Source organism: Corvus hawaiiensis, chromosome 3, assembly GCF_020740725.1.
Source record: "Corvus hawaiiensis isolate bCorHaw1 chromosome 3, bCorHaw1.pri.cur, whole genome shotgun sequence".
Classification (NCBI taxonomy): Eukaryota; Metazoa; Chordata; class Aves; order Passeriformes; family Corvidae; genus Corvus; species Corvus hawaiiensis.
The window spans coordinates 73,276,981-73,299,043 of NC_063215.1; the positions used below are offsets into that span (position 1 = coordinate 73,276,981).

At 41.6% G+C, this 22,063-nt stretch overlaps 1 protein-coding gene across 2 annotated transcripts in view; it reads right to left on the reverse strand.

The window, feature by feature from the left end:
• Positions 1-22,063, reverse strand: part of SLC35F3 (solute carrier family 35 member F3) — a 167,999-nt gene that overhangs the window by 56,897 nt on the left and 89,039 nt on the right. The window contains exon 1 of one of the 2 annotated variants that reach the window (XM_048298271.1): positions 5,043-5,243. The exons of the other annotated variant lie outside the window; for it this stretch is intronic. Within the exon in view, the coding sequence (XP_048154228.1) occupies positions 5,043-5,118 (76 nt within the window). The 5' untranslated portion in view covers positions 5,119-5,243. Of the gene's footprint in view, positions 1-5,042; positions 5,244-22,063 lie in introns of those variants that run through there. 2 annotated transcript variants of the gene reach the window in all.

A 22,063-nucleotide genomic window follows, 5' to 3' on the forward strand; every position in this document is an offset into this window, starting at 1 on the left:
TGAACTAGGAGTCTTTTTGGAACTCCGGCTCTTACACTCAGCTGCTACAAATCCTGCTGTTTACAATTGTCAGCTGTTAGGAAAGAGGGATAAAATTTCTTTTACAAGACATATAAAATTAAAATACGGGAGTGAATAATGTATTCTGGTGACCTCATATTTATTTTTTACTGGTTCTTGTTCCAGCTTCTCATGGGAGAATCTATAATTAAATAGGTGGATTAGTAATCTGCTTATTTTTTGAAAGCAAATGCCTAAATTGATTCAAGATGACTACAAAATGCACCTTACTTCATTTAGGGATAAGTGGGTGAAATGTAATGGTCTGTGATCTATGGAAGGACTGAGAAGATGATCCAATGGATGCTGTCATTCTTAAGTTCCATCATTGTAAATGAAACTACTGTTTGTCCATTGTGTGTACATACTGTCTCATTGCAGCCACTAAGGTAAGGAAGCTTAGATAAATCTTTAATAACTTATCTTTCTGCTTTGTGATGCATTAAAACTCCTGCTCTGGCCTGAGTTTAGAACCTCAAAATGGTCTTATTTTATTTTTGCATCGTTTGTGGAGGGGACACAGTGCAGAAGTAATGAGTCACCTCCAAACCTATACCTTATGAGTTTGCACAGGCGAGACGGTAGCTGAAACAACCAGTGGGACATGATCAAAGATGAGCTAGAGGGACTCCCCAGTGAGTAAGCTAGCACAGCTAAGAGCAGCTCATTTTGAAGCTGTTTAAAGCCTAAGAAAGCATGGTGCCATTTGGGAAGTGAGCCAGTTGTTATGCAAGAAAAACTCCTCATGCCTTTGGAACAAGATCTTGGCTATCTGATCAAATATGCTGTTGTGCTAACTGAAAATACTGCAAGGTATACAAAAATTGGGCAAAAGCTGCCTTGGGCCAAAGCCAGAGTGTAATTACTGCCCATGTGTACTTAACACTCAGTACCCACAGTAAGCATGGAAGAGGGTACTGCTTTTCCGTCAGCTGAGTAAGTGACATTATCATTATCCTGCGGTAACCGGGTGCGTGCTGCTAGGTCTAGTGGAGAAGCAGACACACAGCAAACCTAAACCCCCATTCATGCGAACTTGTCACTGTCACCTTTACCAGTTCCTGTCAGGAGAGGGAGAAAACTGCTACCATAGCTAAGGAGAAAGAACCAGGTGGGTTAAAGTGCCCTGATGCTCACACTGAACACTGTCTCCTGTGCAGAGAGGCAGCCTGAACAAAAGCAAAACACTTTGCAAGTTAAGTTCTCCATGCAGAAACCAACACACGTTCCTTGCCAAGGCCGCTTCAGTGGGGAAGCACACCCAAACCAGCAGCCCTAGCTGAGCCACTGAAACACCGGCCTCTGCTGCCCGCCAGCTGCTCTGTTTTCCAGGATGCACGAGCACTGCGTAGATCTGTCATGTATCGCTTTCATGGGAAAAAGACCAGTGGCCACCAAATCTTGCTTCTACAGATGTGAAATCCTGGGTGAGATGTTCACAGGGTCTGCCCTAGTGCTCAGTGGTACAAACATTGCCTGACTACCAAAACCTTTGGATGCTGCCAGCAGAACACTGCTAATAGCTACACAGTATTTATCCAGAAATACAATTATGCTGCATTTGAGCTTATTTCCCAAAAAGGAAGCTTTAGTCACTGATTTCAATAAATGAAGGCTTCTCTAATCCCCATTGCATCTGTTCATGGTCCTCTCATGGCCAGAAAGGTATACATGGGAAGTTTGGGGGTCTGTTCCTATCTGCTGTAGGTCTTTTCTTGCCTGCTCTGTGAAAAGATGTGCTGCTTGTTTTCAGGCAAGTTGCTTCATTCTGCAGTTTCTCAGCTGCTCCATCTGCAAAATGAGGATAATAAGAATCTCATCTCTTAAAGAAGCTGACTGCTACTCATGGAAGTTTTTGCTGTGCTTGGGATCTTTAGTTTGTGCTTGCTAAAGAAGTGAAAAAGATTTATTATTAAAGCGATTACAGTGTTGATATGCTTCTGATGAATTCCCTGTAGGCATGCAAATATACTAAAGTCCAAATTTATTTCTCATTCGTACTTATACAAATTCCCTACAACTCCAGTGATGCAGGCCAGGTTACTCCAGCTGAACATGTGGCAGTATCTGGCTCCACAGCAACTCCGTTTAGATGTTTATGCACAATAATTGATTGCAGAGAGATGTCATTTGCCCTATAAGAAACTTTGAATATCACCAGTCACTCATTCCTGATAGAACAGTGCAGAGGAAATGTGCTATATGGGGAGGCTGCAATAGCATTTCCTTGGTGCTGAAAGCCTGGAAATAAGCAGCTCCAAGTAGGGGCTAATTAAATGGAGGATGTGTTTTCTCTGGTGTGGTGATAGTTCCGCAGCTCTTTGTCAAAGCTGATGTTACCTGTCTCTGCAAGATCCCAAGATGCAGAGCAAGAATGGAGATATTTACCTTCCCAACGGAGAGAAGTCAGTCCTCAAAGTACACTGTGCTTTCATGTACAAATAGGGTGAAACCAGTCAACTGGCTGGTCTGAGAGGAATGGCCACTGCAGTGTGGACAGAAATTGGTAAGAAAAACAACAACACAAGGAAGAACAAGCAGAAATCAGGCACCAAGCCTACATTTCTCAAAATGTGAAGGGTGTACAATGGTACCAGGCACAGAAAACACATGGTAGGGTTACTGTCTGCCTGAGCAATGCATGTAGACACAGTTGTCTTGAAAAGTGCTGGTACAGCAGGCTCCAAGCATACTGATGATTCAATCTCTGAAATAATTCGAAATGGCAGTCACGCTTCTGAATGCACGGAGTCCTTATCTTCCTTTTAAAGCAAAGAAGCCACTGCACCGCCAGGAAAATAGAAGGAATGCTAGAGGGCTTTACAGCAATGCATATCAATGAAAGGCTCCTCTTGGCTAACCATCCTAGAATGAAACATATTCCTAGTGGTTCTGCCAAAGATCCTTGAAGCGCTTTGATGGTGGTTGATAGGGGAGAAAACAATCATAACTATGAAGCAGATGAAAGTTTTTGCTGTCTTGCTCTTGTAGCATTATCTGTGCCTTTGCAATGGACTTGGATTACCAGAGGAAGGCAAATCTTTGCCAGAGGTACGGCAGCCAAGCCCAGGGAAGTCAGCAATCCACAGCGTGCCAGCTGCCTCACTTTATTTTTGCCTATAACTATGTCTTGGCTTTTTTTTTATATGGCTTTAACACCAGCTGGCAAAATTAGTCAATGTTAGTCTGAAACGAAATGTTGTCAATTGATTTGGAAAAGGAAGCTCTCAAACAGAGCCAGTCTGTTTCACTAAAGAGAAGGAAAGTAACTCTGGGCCCTATCATACACCATCAAGGCAATTTAGATTTTTGCCACTGATGATAAAGGAAAAAGGAATCTGAAGTAAAGAAAGAAAAGTCCAACTAGGTCAACAAAGTCCCTGGTGGGCAGCAACAGGGTATCTGAGAGCTGGTATGCAGAGCAGACATGGAAATGCTTGAAAGGATTCAATTTTATGGCACAGTGAAAGATTGCTCTGCTTCTGCTTCTATATAAGGTAGGTAATAAACTGTATTTGAACTGGTAAAAGAGGAATGAGATGACCCACATTTCAAAGCTGGAACCTGGTAGGTTATTATTATTTATGATTCATAAAGCTTGTGCAGTGCACCAAAAGAAAGGGAGGCAAGCTCCTTGCCCAGAGGAGCCTCCAATGCAACCTTGAGAGAAACACTCTACTGTGCACGGGGTCAACTCCAAGAGCTTTTTAAAATTCTAATTATAGTGTAATGAAGACCAGGCCTGCTCTTTCCATCAAAAAACTGGGATCCCTTTTCCTATCTCTGCAGTAGGTGGTTATAGGAATGCAACAGCTGAATATTCTGTGAACTGAAATAAGAACCTTCAGGTACTCCTTACTTTCCACTCCTACTTGCTGATTTTAGTTCCTTTTCTCCTCTTGCACATTTCTGCATTTTCTCATTTTCTGCTCCACAGAGCTTTTGCTACCATTTTTTTTCTTTTCCTCTATTCATTTCTCAGTTTTTCAATATTAGTTTTTTCTTTTTCATGAGCTTTCTCTGGAGTCTCACATTCACATTTCACCTCTTACTGTTCAATCATTCCCTTTTTTAGCTGTTCTTCCTCTTTGCCTCACCTTGCTCATCCCTCTTCTGCCTCTCCTCCCTCCATTCCCCCTGGGCGACATTTTTCTTTCACCAACTCCATTCTCTCAACCAACAACCAAATACCCCAGTGGTATCTCCCAGACCATCAGCTTTCTCTTTGCTCTTCCTTCAGGAACTGAGCTCTGTATCTGTCCTTCAGACGGACTCCTCTTCCTGACCTGCACCCTGCCTTTGCATCACCCCTCCATCTCTAAGACGTGCCTTACAGGTTTCTACCCAAGAGAACAGCTCCTCATCCCAGACCTCAGATTTCTCCGTGGAACCCTCCTGAGCACATCAGCGTCCTTTTCAAGGTCCCCTGCCATGATCCCTGAAAAGACTTTACAGGTCCCTGTGATCCCTAAAGGTCTGCCAACCCCCACTGCTCTTTGACTCTTATGTCCCTCCTGGCCATAAGACTCCAACTCCACGGCTACCATGCAGCTGGATTGGCAAAGAGAGGTGAGGACAGATGGCTGGAACACGGGGCTGCGTTCCTCACATCGGGAGAGCAAATCTGCCGAGCATCTTCCTTCCCTCCTGCCAAGGGTCCTGCAATGGCAGGTACTTGCCCACGGGTTTGGGGGCTGCTCTCGAGCTCCGAGGGGAGCTCCAGAGAGGTGCTCCTGCCTCTGGAGCATGGGCGAGGAAAGACCCGGAGCTGAGCAGGGCGGTGGACAGGGGTAAATGCCGGCGATGCCCGGCGGCGGGGGAGCTGCACGCTCCGTGCGTCCCCACCGCCCGCTCACGAGTCGCGCAGTCCCCCGCCGCTGGGCATCGCCCGAGCACCGCACTCGGTCGCCCCGGAGCATCCCCTGTCGCGGTACCCGGTCTTCCCAGGATACCCCCGTCCCGCTCCCAGCGACGTCGTTTACCTTCCACTTTGGTGAGGGTGAGGACGGGGCTGTTGCAGGCGCTGAGCGGGGCCACCCTGGCCGAATGCTTCTTCATGGCGAGCCCGTCGCCGGCGGCAGCTCCCCGCCGCCCCGCGCCTACATCCTGGCGCCGCCGGAGCCCTCCTCGGCGGCGCTCCCCGCTTCGGCTCCCGGCCCGCCGCCCTCTGCCGCAGCACCGGGCGGCGGGGGCTGGGGCTCGCCCGCCCGCCCGCTGCCGCTCGGGGCTGCTGCAAACCCGACGTCACCGGCACGGCCCCCCCCGCCCGCCCCCAGGGCTCGCGGGGCCGCCCCCGGGTCGCGGCGGGGGAGGCGCCCGGACGCCGCGGCGAGAGGCGCTGCCGGGCCCCGGACGGCGCCGGCCTCCGGTCCGGCTCCGGCGGAGGTCGCCGGGAGCCGGGACCGTAATGCGGCTGCGGACACCGCTCCCGCTCCCGCCGGTGCGCCAGGGCTCCCCGGAGCGAGCCGGGCTCCCGGCCCCGGCCGTGGCTGCTGGAGCTGGGCTACTGCACCGCACGGAGAGGGCTCCTGGCTCATCACGCTCTGCTTAGTTCCTCGCACTGTCTGAGGAGAAAGAATTCCCACTCTCCGAACCAATTCATTACTTACTCAGTATTATCCTTCCTCTGTTTTCCTTCAAGTCCAGCCACTATTCTGAGTCGATTTTCATCCATGCCTTTAGTAATTTCTACCATCCTCGCCACAGCCTTTCTGTTCCTGCTGTATCGTTTTGGAGGGAGACCAAAACTCGACCCAGCAGCCAAGGTGAGATACTCCATGGATTTACCAATAGTACTCCCAATACCTGCAGTCACATACTCTACAGCTTTCTTTACACAGTTTAACAACTTCTTTTTGAGGCACGAAACAAAGCATGTCCATACCTACACACGTTAAATAAAAGTGTCACAGGTCACAACTGGATGCTGCTTGTATGTAGCAACCTTTTATGGTGTTTTTGGTTTTTTCAGCAATAATTTTAAGATCCCCAGTCATGACATACCAACAACGTGTGGTAGAGCTACCACTCTGTCAGAGCACAAAAATCTAACTGGTATTAATTAACAAGACTTAATGTAAGTGGATTCAGGAGAGAACACATAATAATGAATGAGTATGAAAAATGTAAAAAAGATTTATATCACTGTAAGAAAAGCACCAGAATTCACAAGATGCTGCGCACAGTGACCTCAGCACCCTTTACTCCTTGTGATTTTTCTGTGGATAGGAAAATACTCTGCAGATTTACCAGGTTTCAAAACAAGATGCATCAGCAGACAAGGTGCAAATACTCAACACTTCTTAAGATCTGGTCAAATTAAAATGAGTGTACTTTGCAAACAAGACTGGGCAGCCATCAATACTCCACAAACATTCCAAAGTATTCTTTAATTATATAAATAGTAGCTATTGAAAATCAGTCCTGACAGACTTTTCAGGAAACTGTGGGAAAATACCACCTTACTTCTGCTGGCTAGAAAGTCCTTTATACTTAAGAGGCGAGCTTTCTCAAGGGGTCAGATCCACACTGTTAGTTTGCATGGGCTCATTGGCTGATCTGCAGTCTGATGGAGCTCCAGGGTGTTTTGCACTTCCTGTGCCTGTTCTGTGCAGCCTTTGGGATGAACTTTATAAAAAAATCATTAGGCTACTTTCAAAGGAATCCTTCTTAAAAGAATATCCATGTACTCAGTGCTAAGACCACAAAATACCAGCTTGGTCAAATGAAACAGTCCTGGTTTTCATGGTTATTTCTATGACTTTTTAGTAGAATTGTCTGACCAATTCAGCTTCCTGGGATGTTAGATCATACGCATGTTGAGAACCATGGGTCCATCTTGTTTCATTGCACGATTTAGTCTCAGAGTCCAATTAGTTTCTGGTTTTTGAAAGAAGTTACATAAAGAGAGGCAGATTTCACCTCAGATGGTTCTGTCCATTAAATATTTTGTGATGTTGCAGTGCCTGTTATCTGAGGATTTCAAAGAAAATTATAAAACATTAACTCATTTTACACTGCCTCTGGGAAGAAACTTCAGGCTCACTGGTAGATAAAATACAGCCGCAGAATTTAAGAGCCTCCCTTAGATTCAGATGACCAGTAACACCAGAATTTGGAGAACTCTGTCTGGCTTCTGCTGTGAGCAGACCTTCCAGGATCATCTCAGCCTCTGAAAACACTAAATCAGCATTTTACATCCAAATGTCATCAATTTTTTCCCAGAAGTAGATGGCTGTGCAAGGATAATCAGACTTCTCTTCTGGTTATACTTGCAATCAATGGAATGGTCATAAGAATTAAAAGGATATTTATTAAAAAGTATTTGTTGCTGAGCACTTATATTCTTTCCTTCTGAAAGCCTTATGGTCTCTTATTTGTTAAAGGAAAGACATGGTAAGTACCATATTTTGCTTGGAGGGTGGTGCTGCTCCCCTAGAAAATCACATTGAAAACAAATGGGGTTTTAGATGGCATGTTACTTTAACCCTGCACATGTGTAATATTGCAGGGTTTGTAGAGCTGTCAACATGTTTCAGGCTCACAATGTTTTATTTAAGCCTGGAACTCCAAACATCAAAGATGTGTATGGCAGTAACTCTCTCCTGTGGCTGGCTGGCCCCCTCTGCAGCTGGTGCTATGGGAGAGCTGAGGCATCTTGTCCTCCTTCCTCCTCTGATGATGCCTTGCATGACCACAGCACTCAACCTCCCGCTCCTCAGTGTTCAGTTTAGTCACCCAGAGAAGCTTTCAAAGTCATCAAGGCATTCAGTATCCAGCTAAGACTGGTTTCAAACTGGGGAAAGGACATCTAACCACTTGTGGGCTCTTGGAAACCTTTTGCCCAATGTGTGTGTGAAGCACACAGCTCTGCTCAACTCCAATCCCAGAGCATTTTAATGGTCTCTGATGTCTCTCGCTGCCTTTACAGGCACACACACTTACACCAGAGATCCACACTAGGCCCCTGTCTTACACTCTGCATAAAAATACCAGCCACATATCACAATAACAAAAAAGTTGTGTTTATTTAATGAAGACTAGGATGCCTGAGGACTGTGTTCCAGGGACCCTTCTGTGAAAGCTGCATTTGGCAGCAGGCTTATTACTTTCTGTAGCTGCAGCATCCCCACCTCCCTAAGCTTTAACACATTTGCTGCTGGATTACATTTAATTTCATTTACAGTAAGCAGCTTACTGTATATAAGCAATGCAAAATTGATTCACACAAGGCAAAATTTCAAGTCAAATGTATGGCTTTTAACCTTTACAACACCACTCCTGTATTCAAGAGGCAGTGGAGGAGAAACTGGTGGATGTCTGGGCTGTGGACAGCTTACAAATATGGAGAGAAATTCTCAAACCTTGGAAACTGGAGAAGGCAGATTTTCATTCCCAATCAAGAGCAAGGATGCTTCATGTGAAAAAGAAAAGGTTAGATTAAAAATTCAGAATTTGCCCAGTTTGAAGAATTTGCAGAATTTGTAGTTTGATGGAACCAGTTTTGTTACAGTTGGTTACCCTTCTTCATTTTAGGTTAAAAAATCACAGCCATTGTGTTGATTTTGTACATATAAACCTATATACAAGTGTGCTAACACTCAGCATCTCACTGCTTCTAAACCTATGTATTATAACCACTTTCCTGAAAGATTCTTTATTCACACAGGAAGGTAGATTCAATACAAAACTAAATTCTCATAGTTAAGTGGGCTACAACCTTTGACTTTTATCCTATTAGCTATTTTGTTTAACCAACATGAAACACGCCCTGTTGGTAACAGGCACAGTTGGTATTTCCCCAGTTCAGACATTTTCATGTTTAGTGTACTCATTAATAGGACATTTATTAATTTATGTGCTTGCCTTATCACTGAGGGCGATAATTGTTGTGCTTAGCAACCTTAAAGGAAATGAAGTGTGGACTTTTACTCGTGTAGCCAATTTCCTAATAGGCTCCATCTCATACCAAAATGAATTCATGTGCCTGGAGTCAAACACATACACAAAACCAACACTGGCCACAACCTGCCTGGAAAAAAATCATCCTTTCCTCTAGTATATTTGAAGTAATTTGGTGAATATTCTCCACAAATAAATATTAGTCTCTTTGTGAGGAGCTTGTTCTACTTGAATGCTGTGTTAGCTTTGGTTGGCTACAATAACTAATAACTTTCTAATCTGTTTCTATTTCCCAATTCAAAAACCACAGATGTCAAAAGCACATTTCCAACACAAATATTAGCTATTTTGGAAGTGATGGTTGCTGTCCTGCAATGATTCTGAAATCTGCATTGAGATGCTCTGTCTGATGACCATGCACCACTTCTGTTTGCAGCCTCCTACATTCACAGCCTCCACTCAGAACAAATTCACATTTTTGTCAAAATTACATACAGTTTTTCTCTGCAATATTAACCTAGCTGTAAGGACAATGTCTTTCCAATTTTCCCTCTTCCAAAATAGTTCAGTTACTTTTAGTATCATGTCTTGAATTCACAGAACAAGGCTGTGAAGGGAAGGAGAAAGGAAGAGGAGAGATTCAAACCTCCCTGGCCAAAGGTGTTCACCAGACTGCACCACACGGACACTGCTGTAGAGTCACCGCTATACCTGAATGCCTCCTCTTCAAATCCCATCAGAAGAGAGTGCTACAGATAACAGTTTAATGTGAGTTGTCCATAAGGGCTGCAGATTGTCTGTATGACAATATATCCAACAGTTCCTAGACACAGATGCAAAGTCCTGGTGAGAATATCTTCCTTGCATTTTTTTTGACCTTCTGTTTATAACTGCTGTAAGCATTACTGGAGAAGACGGCACTGATGGATTTTATTTCCAAGTCTCATAAAATATTAACTATTTCCAATATTTTATGAGAAGCTCTCCTGGTTTTGTGCATAAAGAACAGCTGCATTTCAAATAATACTGGTGGACTCCACAAAATGTAAGAAAAAAGCTAGATTTAATCTCAGAGTTTTAACACCCTCCTGGGTTTATCTGGCAATTGCTTTTCCTTGCATATTTGTATATGGGACACTGTCTGGCTACAAGACCTAAAAAACCTCAAACCATAAAAAATACATTGTTATGCCATCAACAATCCAGCAACAATTACTTCTTAACCCTTTAATTATCTAGGATACATACAGTATTAAAAATAACTGGGCATCACCTCTACATTCTTTACCACCAGCCCACTCCTGGCCAGTTGTTTTTGTAAAGCACTGAATGTGAAATGCATTTCAATGTAGTTGTGCACATTTTCTGCCATCATAAACAGTGTGTAACTCTGTAAGAGTTAAATCTCTACACCTGAAACACCCCAGCTTGGGAGGACTTGACTCTTCTAATAAAGATGCAAAGGCGAGGAGACCATGTTAGACAGTAGCTCACACTTTGAGCACTCTAAGAAAAGTAGGTGAAAAACATCTGAAGTTGGAATATATGAAAACAGGATCAAAATATCTAACACCTAAAAACAGGATTAAATAAAAAAATCTATTGTTCAGACTCTGACTCAGAAAGAAAACAATAAATTCAATCTATGAGGCAACCTTTTGTCCTCAAAGAAAAGGTTCTTTCAGAACTGTCTGAGCAAATAAGCACACGCTCCTGGCCTCAAACATCCAAGAACAGACCATAAGAACTGAAGATAGAATCACGTTTTTTCTTCTTCTCACCTGAATATTCACAGAACTCTGCACTGCCCTCCCAATTTGTATCAGGCAGGACAGGAACAAGAGATGAGATGAAAAAGAGGCTTCCAAAGATCTTTCAGAAAATAACAGTAAAGACACGTCCAAGGAGAGTCAATTCACTGTCTTTTTACAGACAGTGCTCTAGGATGAAAATCACGAAATCTGTCCAATTTAAGTTTTACTGCCAGCTGCTTGAACCACAGATTAGGTAGGATTTAAGCACTCCCAATGGCCTGTGAAATGGAGAGGGTTTCAACCTACATAAATAACTAGCCAGATATTTGCCAGGAAGAAAATTGCTGCCTATCTAAAATACAAAGACGTGTAAGAGCCAGCAGATCCAGACTGATTCCTGTGTTGCCCTTTTACCAGGAAGACTGATTTTAAACACTTTAAATAACTACATTCTTTCCTGTTCTCCTGTGTATACTCTGCACTTTGTCTTTCTTCTTATTTTTTATTGTCAGTATTTCTTTGGTTCTTTTTCTCCTTTGCATTGTCTTTTCTCTTTCATGTCTTTCCTTAGTCAAATTCCTCCCAGTGCCAATACTAAAAAGCTTGCAGTATGAACTGAATGCCACATCCACTTTTAAAGTTACACAGACAAACAGAAAAAAAATTCTACTTTGCCTTCTTTTTTAACTGTTCATGTCCATCACAACCCTTAATAGTTAGTACTGGGAGTTTTGGAAATGTCTTAGACTTCACAATTTACAGCTTCAAAGTAAATTTGCTGTAGCTGTCCAGAAGCTGTGCACCTGTCAAGCTCTCCTACCCTTTGCTCTATGATTTAAGTTTCTGCCTGTGCACAATAATGGTGCTATTAGAGAATTCAAGAATGAGGATTAGAAATAATGTCACAGGCACAGCCTCTCCCCAGATTTTCCAAGTCTGCCCTGCTTCCTCACAGGAGCTCCAAGTGAGGTTCAGCAAAGTGGGCTTCTGGGTTAATTCTCAGGAAGCAGCAAGTCAGATCTCTGGAAGCAAATGGGTTAATTTTCTTGGGAACTCTCACTGAAATGAGAGTAAGTTTTAAGAAAGCAAGTAGCTGTGCTGATTGCCCTCAGAGAGACCAATCAGTTTGGCACACTGAGTTCCCCCTTCAAGCATAGATTTTATTTAAAAGAAATTATATAGGATGAGCCTTTTAGCACCACGTGCTTTGTAATTATACCCTCCCTATCCTGCTATCCTAATCACTCCAGTCTCCCACTCTCACTGAAGCCAATTGTTTTTCTTCAGCCCACTGGCTATTTGTTTTTTTTGGGGGGCTTTTCCTCTTGCTTCATCCAGCTGCCATTAAAGCACATATTAATACAGTTGGATCCCAGCTATCTTATTATGAGACAGCAATATAAGCCTGTTTCCAAGATGAATATCTGCCTTCGGACACTGGGAAAAGGGAGAGAATGTTGTGATGGAAATGGCTTTTATAAAACCTAAAAGTACCTACTAGTGAGTGCAATGAGCAGTGGCAGTGCGATCCTCCCACTCCACCTCAGGCTCTGCCATCATCGTGGCACCGGGCCTGAGTTAAGCTGCTGCCACCAGTTACTCACAAGTACCCTGGGACAAAACCTGGCTAGTTTCTTGATGTGCTTTTGAGATCCTATGCTGAAAAGCCCTGAGAACACCCAAGCATTATTGTTATTCAACACTCAGAGTATATCTAACAGGTTTACTATTTATAATCTATTGCCCTTAATGCAGAGAATGACTTTTATTATTAGTGCAGAGGGTGAATATATTATTACTGCTGTTTATCACTCGTGCAAGGATAATTAAAGTCTTTGGGTCACATGTTAAATATGAGTTTTTGAAATGACAGTGAAACAGTGCTTTGTAGACCAAGAAGTACCTCTCTTAATACTCTAGATGTTCATAAATTGATTCATAATCTTATATATCTTTACAGAGTTGTTCCAGTTGGGCCAAATCTAGAAATATATCCTCTGAGAGAAGGCAGGCTACAATCATCCCTCCCCCACCAGGTTCGGGAAAAAATAAATTTTAATAATTTAATAATTAATAAATTTAATTATTTTAACCTCACAGGTGCATTGCTGAACAATGCAATGTCAGATGAATGCCCACAGCAAAGGAATAGTGACTGTTATTCATGAGCAACACCACAGAGAAAGAATAAGTCCTTTGTGCTGGTTCAAGGTCATGGAAGTTTTGATTAACAGAGCAGGGTTAAAGACAGGAAACTAGCTTGAGGTTGTGGCTGGAAAGTTAAGAGGGCTGCTCTGTCCCTTTGGAATGAAGGTACTTTGTATGAAGGTCCATGAATCAGGAGATTCATAACAATGCAAATCTAGAATAATTCCACAGATTTAAGTGTAGCCCTATCAGATGAATGCACGGGAAGAAAAGAGTATCATCTGCCCCAAATATCTTGAATTAAATTCAGTCTTTTACTTAGACTGTAACATTGTGTTTGTAGCAGCCTTCAAGGGAGGGCTGAGACTGAGGAAAATGGGAAGCTTTTTTCCAGCAGTTTACTTTGGATAAAAAAGGCAGGATTGTAACATTCTATTTTCTATTTGATTAATTTAATCTAAAAGAAGCAAAAATTTGCATGTTTAATTCTTCAGATTGGAAATTCAGCTCAGCTCTAAAATATTTTGTACATACTGGTCAGATATTGGTGAGAAGGTTTAACACATTGCCTTATGTTTCAGCAGATACAGAGGAACCACAGCCCTAGGATCTGTGAAGGAGGTCAGGAAAGAAACAGGAAGAAAACGATGGTTTCTCTTAGTCACTCACACGCTTCTCTATTTTCAGCTGGGACTGTACTATGGCACATAAATTTACCACAGTAATTTACTAAATTTACTACCTTATTTTTTCCCTACCCATTGGGCACAAGGTACAGGTGTTGTTTGTGGAGGTTCTGTATGATACACAACTTTTGTCCTTTGTCACCTTGATCCCTGCCAATGTTTAGGAGTTTGCATTTTACATATTGTTTCAAAAAGCAGCGGTTTCTACAACCTTTTTTGCTATGTGAACATCCATTGGTGGATTTTGTCTTTTTTTTTCTTTCAGTAAGAGACAAAAGAAGTTATAGTGGGTTCATGCTGTCTCTCGCTAGCCAGGAACTGCTATACAGATCTTGTTAAAATAGGCATGATGATTTCTTAAAGTGCTGGAGTAGAAGCTCCAAGTTCCATGCTCACAATGGCTGTGAGCACCAAAGATGTGTCATTCTATGCTATAAGCCCTGACTTTCACACAATAACAGGACAAGTCTTTATAAAGCCTTCCTGCTGCTTATCATTAATCCCCCAGCTTCTAGACTGGATTTGGTTAATGCTTTTGGGCAATGAATCTGGATGATTAATTAACAGTACTAGGGATATCTGTAATAAGATTATGCACGTGGTTTTACATTCCCATGACTCAGTTGATTTTCTTTTGAGCTAATGGGAACTTTGTTATTGCTCTCAATGCACTCGGTGTTGGAACAGTCATTGCTGATAAAACAGTAGTAATAAAACAGCTAAAAGGAAACCAAATTTAAAATGTAGACAAACAAAAAATATTAGCTTATAGAATAATTGGAGGGAGGGTCATGATAAGCTAGGAATACACAGGAAAACTAAAGGAGGGCGAAGCATTAGGCAGAAATATCCAAGATAAAGAAGGAAAGTGAGGACTGCCAGGTAGGATAAGCCAAAAACAGGTGGACAATAGTTCAGGCAAGCATCAGAACACAAATACAAAACATAATTGGAGTAAGAAATAATAAGAATGTTAGGTTAAGTCAGAAAAGCTGAAGCAACTGCCTATTGTGAAGTAAGTCCATATGTGGTTTGGATAGAGCAGGGGAATTCATCAGATCCTGTTCCTTTCAAGTAGAGTAAAAAACACACTACTAAAACCACAGTTCTCTATTAAAAGGAGGCTCCTTGTCCTATAATGCGTTAGGAGTTAATGTGTCCTTGTGCAAACACACTTCTGACTCTTTCTTTAGCTGCAGTTTGATCCCTTCACTACATTCCCCAGGACAAATCCTTTGGAGAATCCAGCTGATTTGTATCCCTCCTGTCACACAAAGCAGACTTGTCAGATATGGCCATAGGAGCATTCACTGGATGGCACAGAGATGTGGAGACGACTGCCCTCCATGAGAGGCTCCCTTGGCTGGTACCCAATGGTCTCAGCATAACCCTGGGGCCCCATCAGCTTCTGGTGTCACTTACAGGAGGATGAGGCCTGCTCTGATCTTTGCTAGGAACTGGACAGATGCCTGGATGATGGTAGGATAAGGGAGCTGGGAGCAAAAGAAATCCTATGCATCTCTCTCTCAACTGCACTGAACCTCCTTAGAGAGGCTCCAGCCTCTGCACCCATGGCAGAAACTTTCTCCTGAGATCTGGAACAAGGAAATTCCCCCCGAGTTGACCATATGTGCTCTTCTTCCCTTTCCCACTCCCAGCAGATGAAGGTCTTGATCTCAGGTTAAATTTCCACGGAGCTGAGAAGCAGCAGGAAAGCAGATTTATACCTTGCATGTTATTTCCACCAGCATCTCCCAAAGTATATATAAAACATTGCTATAATTCTGTCCTAGGGTTATGTTGGTATTAATAAACCACTTGAATTTTGCTCTAAGTAATTAAAATCACATCTACTTTTTGTTACAGGCAGGAGGCAAACACAGCTAGGGCTTTATTATTTAGATATGTGTAATAATTCAGGTAGCAGCATGTATTTCTTCAACTGCTTTTCTTTCACGTAACAGTCTAAACCCTTCACCAATGCAATTCACGGTTCCTCAATGCTTCAAAACGTAAATCTAGATTCCATACCACCTGATGGAAATAAATAGCACAAAGGCCAAGCAATTTTCTCCTGATTAACAAAGTATAAAACACCTTGCAAATAACTTATTGCTGTTTCATATAGTAACTCACTGAAAAGAAATTACTCTTCAGTGTAATTTACACCTGGCTTGGATATTGGAGTTTCCAATGCAAAATGTAGTTCCAAACTGAGTATTACTCACTGAGATGTAAAAAAATGAAGCTTTAGACTCAGTCCAGGCTCTCTGGCTCTTTCAGACACCACTAGGAATAAGTCAGCACTTCATCAGAAGTAAGCATAAGACTTGCTGTTTGCTCAGTCTTTCCCCGACTAATGGCATTTCTCTAGGGCTGACTTTCTAGAGCAGATTAAAATGACAGCAACAACAGACGCATAGAGAAAAGAAGGGGAAATCAGTAAGCAAATGCATTTATAGGAGACTGGAAGGTTATAAGGCCTCTCAGGCCCTATTTGCTGAAGCCTTTAATCACTGTATAGGGCATTGCTAGTGCATTGAAAGGAACATCAGAAACCCTAATCAAAAAAGCACATGTACTCCCTGACACAAGATTATGTATGGGAATCGACAAGCTTTTTCTTGGTTTCTTTTTGCCCATCAGAAGAACTTATCTTGTGCTCTTTTCCTGATTGTTTGGATGAACAAGGGAGGTTGCAGAGTTATGCCTGGAAGGCTTGTGTGAGAGAGATGAAAGAATCAAAACACAGCTTTAAATCTACAAGGAGTTAAGACAACTGCATGACTAAGCTTGAGATAAGTTCTTGCCAGTCAGACGGACAAAAGACTCTTGAGCTTGTTAACCAGGATATCAGAATAGTTTTTTCATCGTTATATTTAAGAGCTATTCTTATAATCACTGTGTAAAATAAGGTCATAGAAGGCTTATTTGTGGGAGACATTTTTTTGAATGATACTTTTGTGTCTGACAAAGCAAACAGCATCAGCTGAAGAAAACAATCCAAAGGCAGAAAACAGGCAGAAGCATACAAAACTTATTAGGGCAATTAAGGCAACAGCAAGGAAAGACATGAAATACTAATAAGACAAATATTGGGAGTGCAAGTTCACTTTGCTGAGAAAAAAGCAACAGAGTTCAGTCCACAACAGCATCCAAACAGATATTCACTGACAGCTTGCATCCATTTCATTATTTTATGAGTGTAAAGATTTACTTGAAAATTACTTAAAAAAATATGAATTTAGTAATCTGGACAGGATCCAGATGCAGATCCCTTAGGCCAATCTCCTTCCCTTAGCTGCAGAGGCACTACAGAGAAATCCTCCAAACTACAACTCTAGCTTTTAGGAGAATACATTTAGATGAAAACTGGCCCTTAATTTCTATGCTTCAGTCCGTGTCATACAGTAATAATAATAATAAAAATGCTTATTCTAAGTTAATGCTATATATTTAAAAGAGTTTTGACCCTGCTCTTCCTCCTCTGTCAGTGTATAATGTACATAAAGATAAGAAAATAAGCTGTTTACATTTTAGTCAATCTATACCGCCCACATCGAGCTTCGCCCAATTTAACTGCCAGTTGATGTCTGACTGCAAACTGTCTAAATCCCCAAGGAGCAGGACTGGTTTAAGTTCTTTTACTTAAAAAGAAGCCTTCTTTATCTTGTATATAATCATACAGCTGCTCCAATAGATGTTATTTTTCAATGAAGCCAACACCTAGATATTGGCACTCTATCTGATCATTTTAAGTACTTTAGCATCGAGCAAAGCTATTCATTTTTATCTCGCTACATCCTTATCTCCCCTCTATCTTATCAAACATAACTTTGTCATATGTAATTGCTAATCCTAAACAGTTCACCCTTAAACAGCAGCATCATCTGTGTATCATGTGCTCTAATCATTGAATACCACCAGAACTAGCAATGAGCATCTTGCATTCATTGGAAAAGCCTTTACCTCTGGTGTGGATATCCTGTTTTTTCCTATCATTCCCTTCCTGGGTCACTGCAGTGGAAAAATAAAACCCTTGCACATTTTATTTCACAGTGATTTTTACTCCTCCTACTAATAATTGGTTTTTTTTGGGTTTGTTGATCTTTTTTCAACAGAAAAACCCTTTAACTGAAGAGACACCACATCCTATTGCATTACCAGTAAAATGACTACATTTCAGTGTGCAGAGCTGTACAAGTTCAGCCAGATTGGTCTCACTTCCAGATAGTTTGTAGCTTCAAAATTGTTTTATCTGCTTCAAGGGAAGTCACTCAAACTCGCTTAAGACCTTGCTTTAAATGGTAGTGCGATATCACTATATACTGGCAACAACCAGGGCCATTACATTCTGCCTTTCATACCTACATTTCATTCCTTTTACCCCATCAGCAGGAGGTTTGGGAAAGTTCTTTAATCTGCTGTATTTTTTCCATGTTTCACCTGGAGAAATTATGTTTTCTTTTTTATTTCCAACTTGAAACAAGTACAATGCATCTGGTATGATGAAGTTGCTACCCAAAGGGACTGCCAATGATTGCCTGATCAGTGCTGAGAGTGCTGGGCTTCTGGTATTCTGGTCTTGTTTTGGGGGAGTTTTTCGTTTGTTTGTTGGGTTGGGGTTTGGGTTTTTTTGGGGGGGAGGGAGCAGTGTTGTTTGGGGTTTTTGTTTTGGTTGGGGGTTTTTTTTTGTTTTTGTTTGTGAGGGTTTTTTTAATAGTTGCACAACTTTGAGGTGAAAAGTATGGAAGAGAAACAGAAATCATTAATGCTTCTGTTTTCACTTATCTACTAACATTCTGATATTCTCCTGCCTGCTTATATACTGCACACAAGCATTAACAAACCTCATTTTAAAAAGAGATTAACAGAGAAGTGGTACCCATGAATGTGCCAAATGGGGGAAGGGAGCTTCTTTGCAGGTTGAAGAATGCCAAATCATCAAAAATTTGCCAGTAAGAGAGGAGAATATGAGCAGAATATCTGGTGCTGGAATAGGACGACCTCAAAGAAGAAACAGATCATTTATAAAATGTTAATGATTACAGAAATTCCATAATTAGAATCACTGCTACTTCTGTTGCAGATAATACAGATGGATGAAAGGGAACAGAGAAGGTCCTCCAGGCTTGCAGGAAATTTTTTTGCTGTTCAGCACTGAGGAAGATTAGGGAATCCAAAGCCTAAGTAAGGGAGAAGATGAGTAAGAAGGAGGAGTCAAGTATGTCTGGATGAGAAAGGCAAAGCAACTGTGGATAATACATAAGAAACAAGAGTGTGTCAGAATGGTTTAATATAAATCTCAACCAAGGACCTATTTTAATTTGTTCTCATTTTTCTTTTTAGACGTTCCTTCTTCAGTACATATTTTAATGTGAAGGAGCCTTAAGAATTTGCCATGGATCCCAAGAATGACTTGAACTGAGTCTCAGACTCAAAAGAACAAAGGAAAGTGAGCATAGCACAAAATCATTTCTATTATAGTCATATAAAATAGCATATTGTAAGTCATACACTTTTATCTGTCACGTCAGTAACATGCTGTGATTCCTAACAAAAGTCATGTATATTAGCGGGCTCTGTCTCATCAGCTGAAGTCAGAGCAATGGCAATAGGAGGACTGCTTTCAAATATTACACCTTTTGATACATATGCCTTCTATGTTTTTCTGCTGTCTTGCATGGTTCATAATTTCATGCTTAGTATGCTTGCTGTTGACATTACCCCTCAGCATGTTTCAATTTCAGACTCCATACAATGGAAAAGTGCCCAGGCTTATAACAAAACACCAAATAATGAAGCTTCAACTTAACCAACTTGAGCACATCTTCAGAGCTCTGTAGCTGCTTACTGAGTGATTTGCTGAGTGGCTTTAAGTAGATATTTAAAGCTAAAAATGTGCATCAGTGCTTTACTGATGCTGATTTGCGTCCTTCCCTCCATGTCATGTATTTAACCCTCGACACCCACATCTCCCGTTCTTTCATTTGATGTTGTTGGGACTGCATTGAACTCCACCCAAAAAGTCCCATCCTCTCCTGAGTCCTGCTGAACTTACAGTTCCATTAAATGTTTCACTGCAGGAGTCCTACAGGTTAGTTTTGCCCCATGTGAAAAACACTACTCAGTTTCACAGCTGCCGCCTATCTGTTTTACTGGCCAAGTAATCCAAAACAATTCTCTTTTTTTTCTTGTTTTATGAGAAAATTCAAACAGGAGAAGTCTGAGACATGATCCCTCAACCATTTTTTATTTTCCCTGCACTCACTTTGCTCTCTCCTATTTAACCCTTCTGTAAATGAAATAACTCCGTCTTTCCATCCTCTCTTCATTCTGGATCTTCTCTGTGAATGGTTTTTTCCCCTCCTCATTGTTTTCTCCTATTTCTACTGAAGTTGGTCTATGAACAGTTCATCAAAACTGAGGACAACAGATAAACTTTATGTAATAATTTAGGGATTTATACTTATGGGGAATTATGCTACTTTGGTGTGGAACCCAGAAAGACTGGGAGGGTAGTATTTCTTTAAATTTAGTGGTCTGATTTAATATGATTAATTTTGCCAACAACTGACAGAAGTCAGAGGAAGAAAAGAAGAAACTGAAAATACAAAGTCACGTTTTAATCTTTTGAATGTTAAGGGAGACAGAGAACTGGCTACGTGTCTGTCTTTCTCGTAACCGAATTCGTGAGACCAAAATGCTGTACAGGTATTGCCTTTCATAATACATAAATCACATTTACCTACAGAAAGGAGGAATGTTCACATTACAGTCACTCTGTCTGGGACAGAAAGGGACTGCAATGTAATTAGCAGGAGGATATGGCTGTTGTAAAAGGTCACCTCTCCTATGAAGAGAGGCTTTGCACAGTCCAACCTAGACAGGCTTGAACAATATTACAAGAACATTCATTATATCCATTATAATGTCTCAAGCACATTTGCAGCCAACCCAGGCTGCAAATACAATATGTTTCCCTAAATGGATTAATAGGAAAGCAGAGATCCTAGAATTGCTCTGACATATCATTTATACACATTGTAATCCTGACAACTGTTAAGTATTAGAGAAAATCCAAGACAGAGACTGTGCGAGGAGAGCCCACAATTTATTACACTCTACAATGCAGCAAGCTGATCTGTTGATTAGCCCTCAGCTATAACAGCTAAGAGATTTCTCAGAAAAAGTTTAGAAGACAGCTAGAATTTTTCACCTATAAATACATATGATTTTATCTCGTCTTCCTTTTTTAACACTCTTATTTTTAACTATGTTTTCATATTTATGATCAAGAACGTAGCATATTGCTTTGCTAGACAACACTTGTTTTCATTCACTTTACGCCTGCCCATCATTTAAATCTCCTGAGACAGATAAATTACTTCTTCAGAAGCAAAAGGATGAAATAAAGCAATATTACAGTCAAGCTCTGGATGCCAGCAGACTAAGTCTCAGCTCGGACTTCCAAACAGCAGCAGCTGAGGGAGGAGTGCACTGCTGTGGGTGAAGTTCTGTATGTGGAAACCCATTTGTGACAGAGCAGAGGTGCCCCCAGCTCCCCAGGCCAAGCTCTGCACAGGCACAAGCCTCTTGCAAGGCATTTGTGGAGAGGAGATGTGTGCACCCAGACACCCAGGAGCTCTGCAAGTACAAGGTCTTGCTCAGGCATCCTGGGTGAAGACCTCAAGACTCCTGCAGCATTAGACAGTGCTTTTAGGTAGAATTTGTGACTGAGTACTTCCCTCTCTGCTACTGTATACTCTGGTTTCTCTTCAGATCATATAAAGATAAAGATGTGTTCAAAGAATTTCAGTGAAGCAGAAAGGCTCTGTTTTCCCTTTTGGAAGCTCAGTTTGCTACTTGAATGAGGAGATGTTCTGACTTTCTGGAGCATATCTGTGCGAGCCTACAAGTCGACTGTGTGAACTATGTCTATTGACCCTCCAGGAGAAAGATATCTGCAGCCTGGTCTTGAAGATAAGATCCAAATTCCACAGGAGTCAACAGAGAGGCTACTGCTGATATCTCTGGAAAACTTACTCCTGGCTTAGGCAACTTTGGGTAACTCACCACAGTTGGTCTATTCTGCTGAAGTCCATGGAATTGTAGAAGAAAATAAGTCCCACAGAAGGAAGCATTCAGCGAATCACTACTTTTTCATCAGTAAACTGGACCATCAGGAGTGCTGGAAAGTGTAGAATGTTTTCAGTGGAGATTGAAAGAACCAGAGAAAAGGATTTAGACCACGCATGCCTCATCTGTGAACAGCTACTAGATGTCTGGTTTCCAGATAAAATAACATTATGGGCAGTACAGAAAAATTGTGTAGGTATTCAGAACATCATATTTATAACCTGTACACATGACATCTTAAAATGCATGGTAAAATAATCTTCACATAGACACACTATTTGTAGAAAACTCACTGTCATTTTGAACTGGAAGGCAAGAGAGAGAAAAAAAATTCTGAGAAATTTATTTCAGTAATTCTAGTGATACAAGATCTAA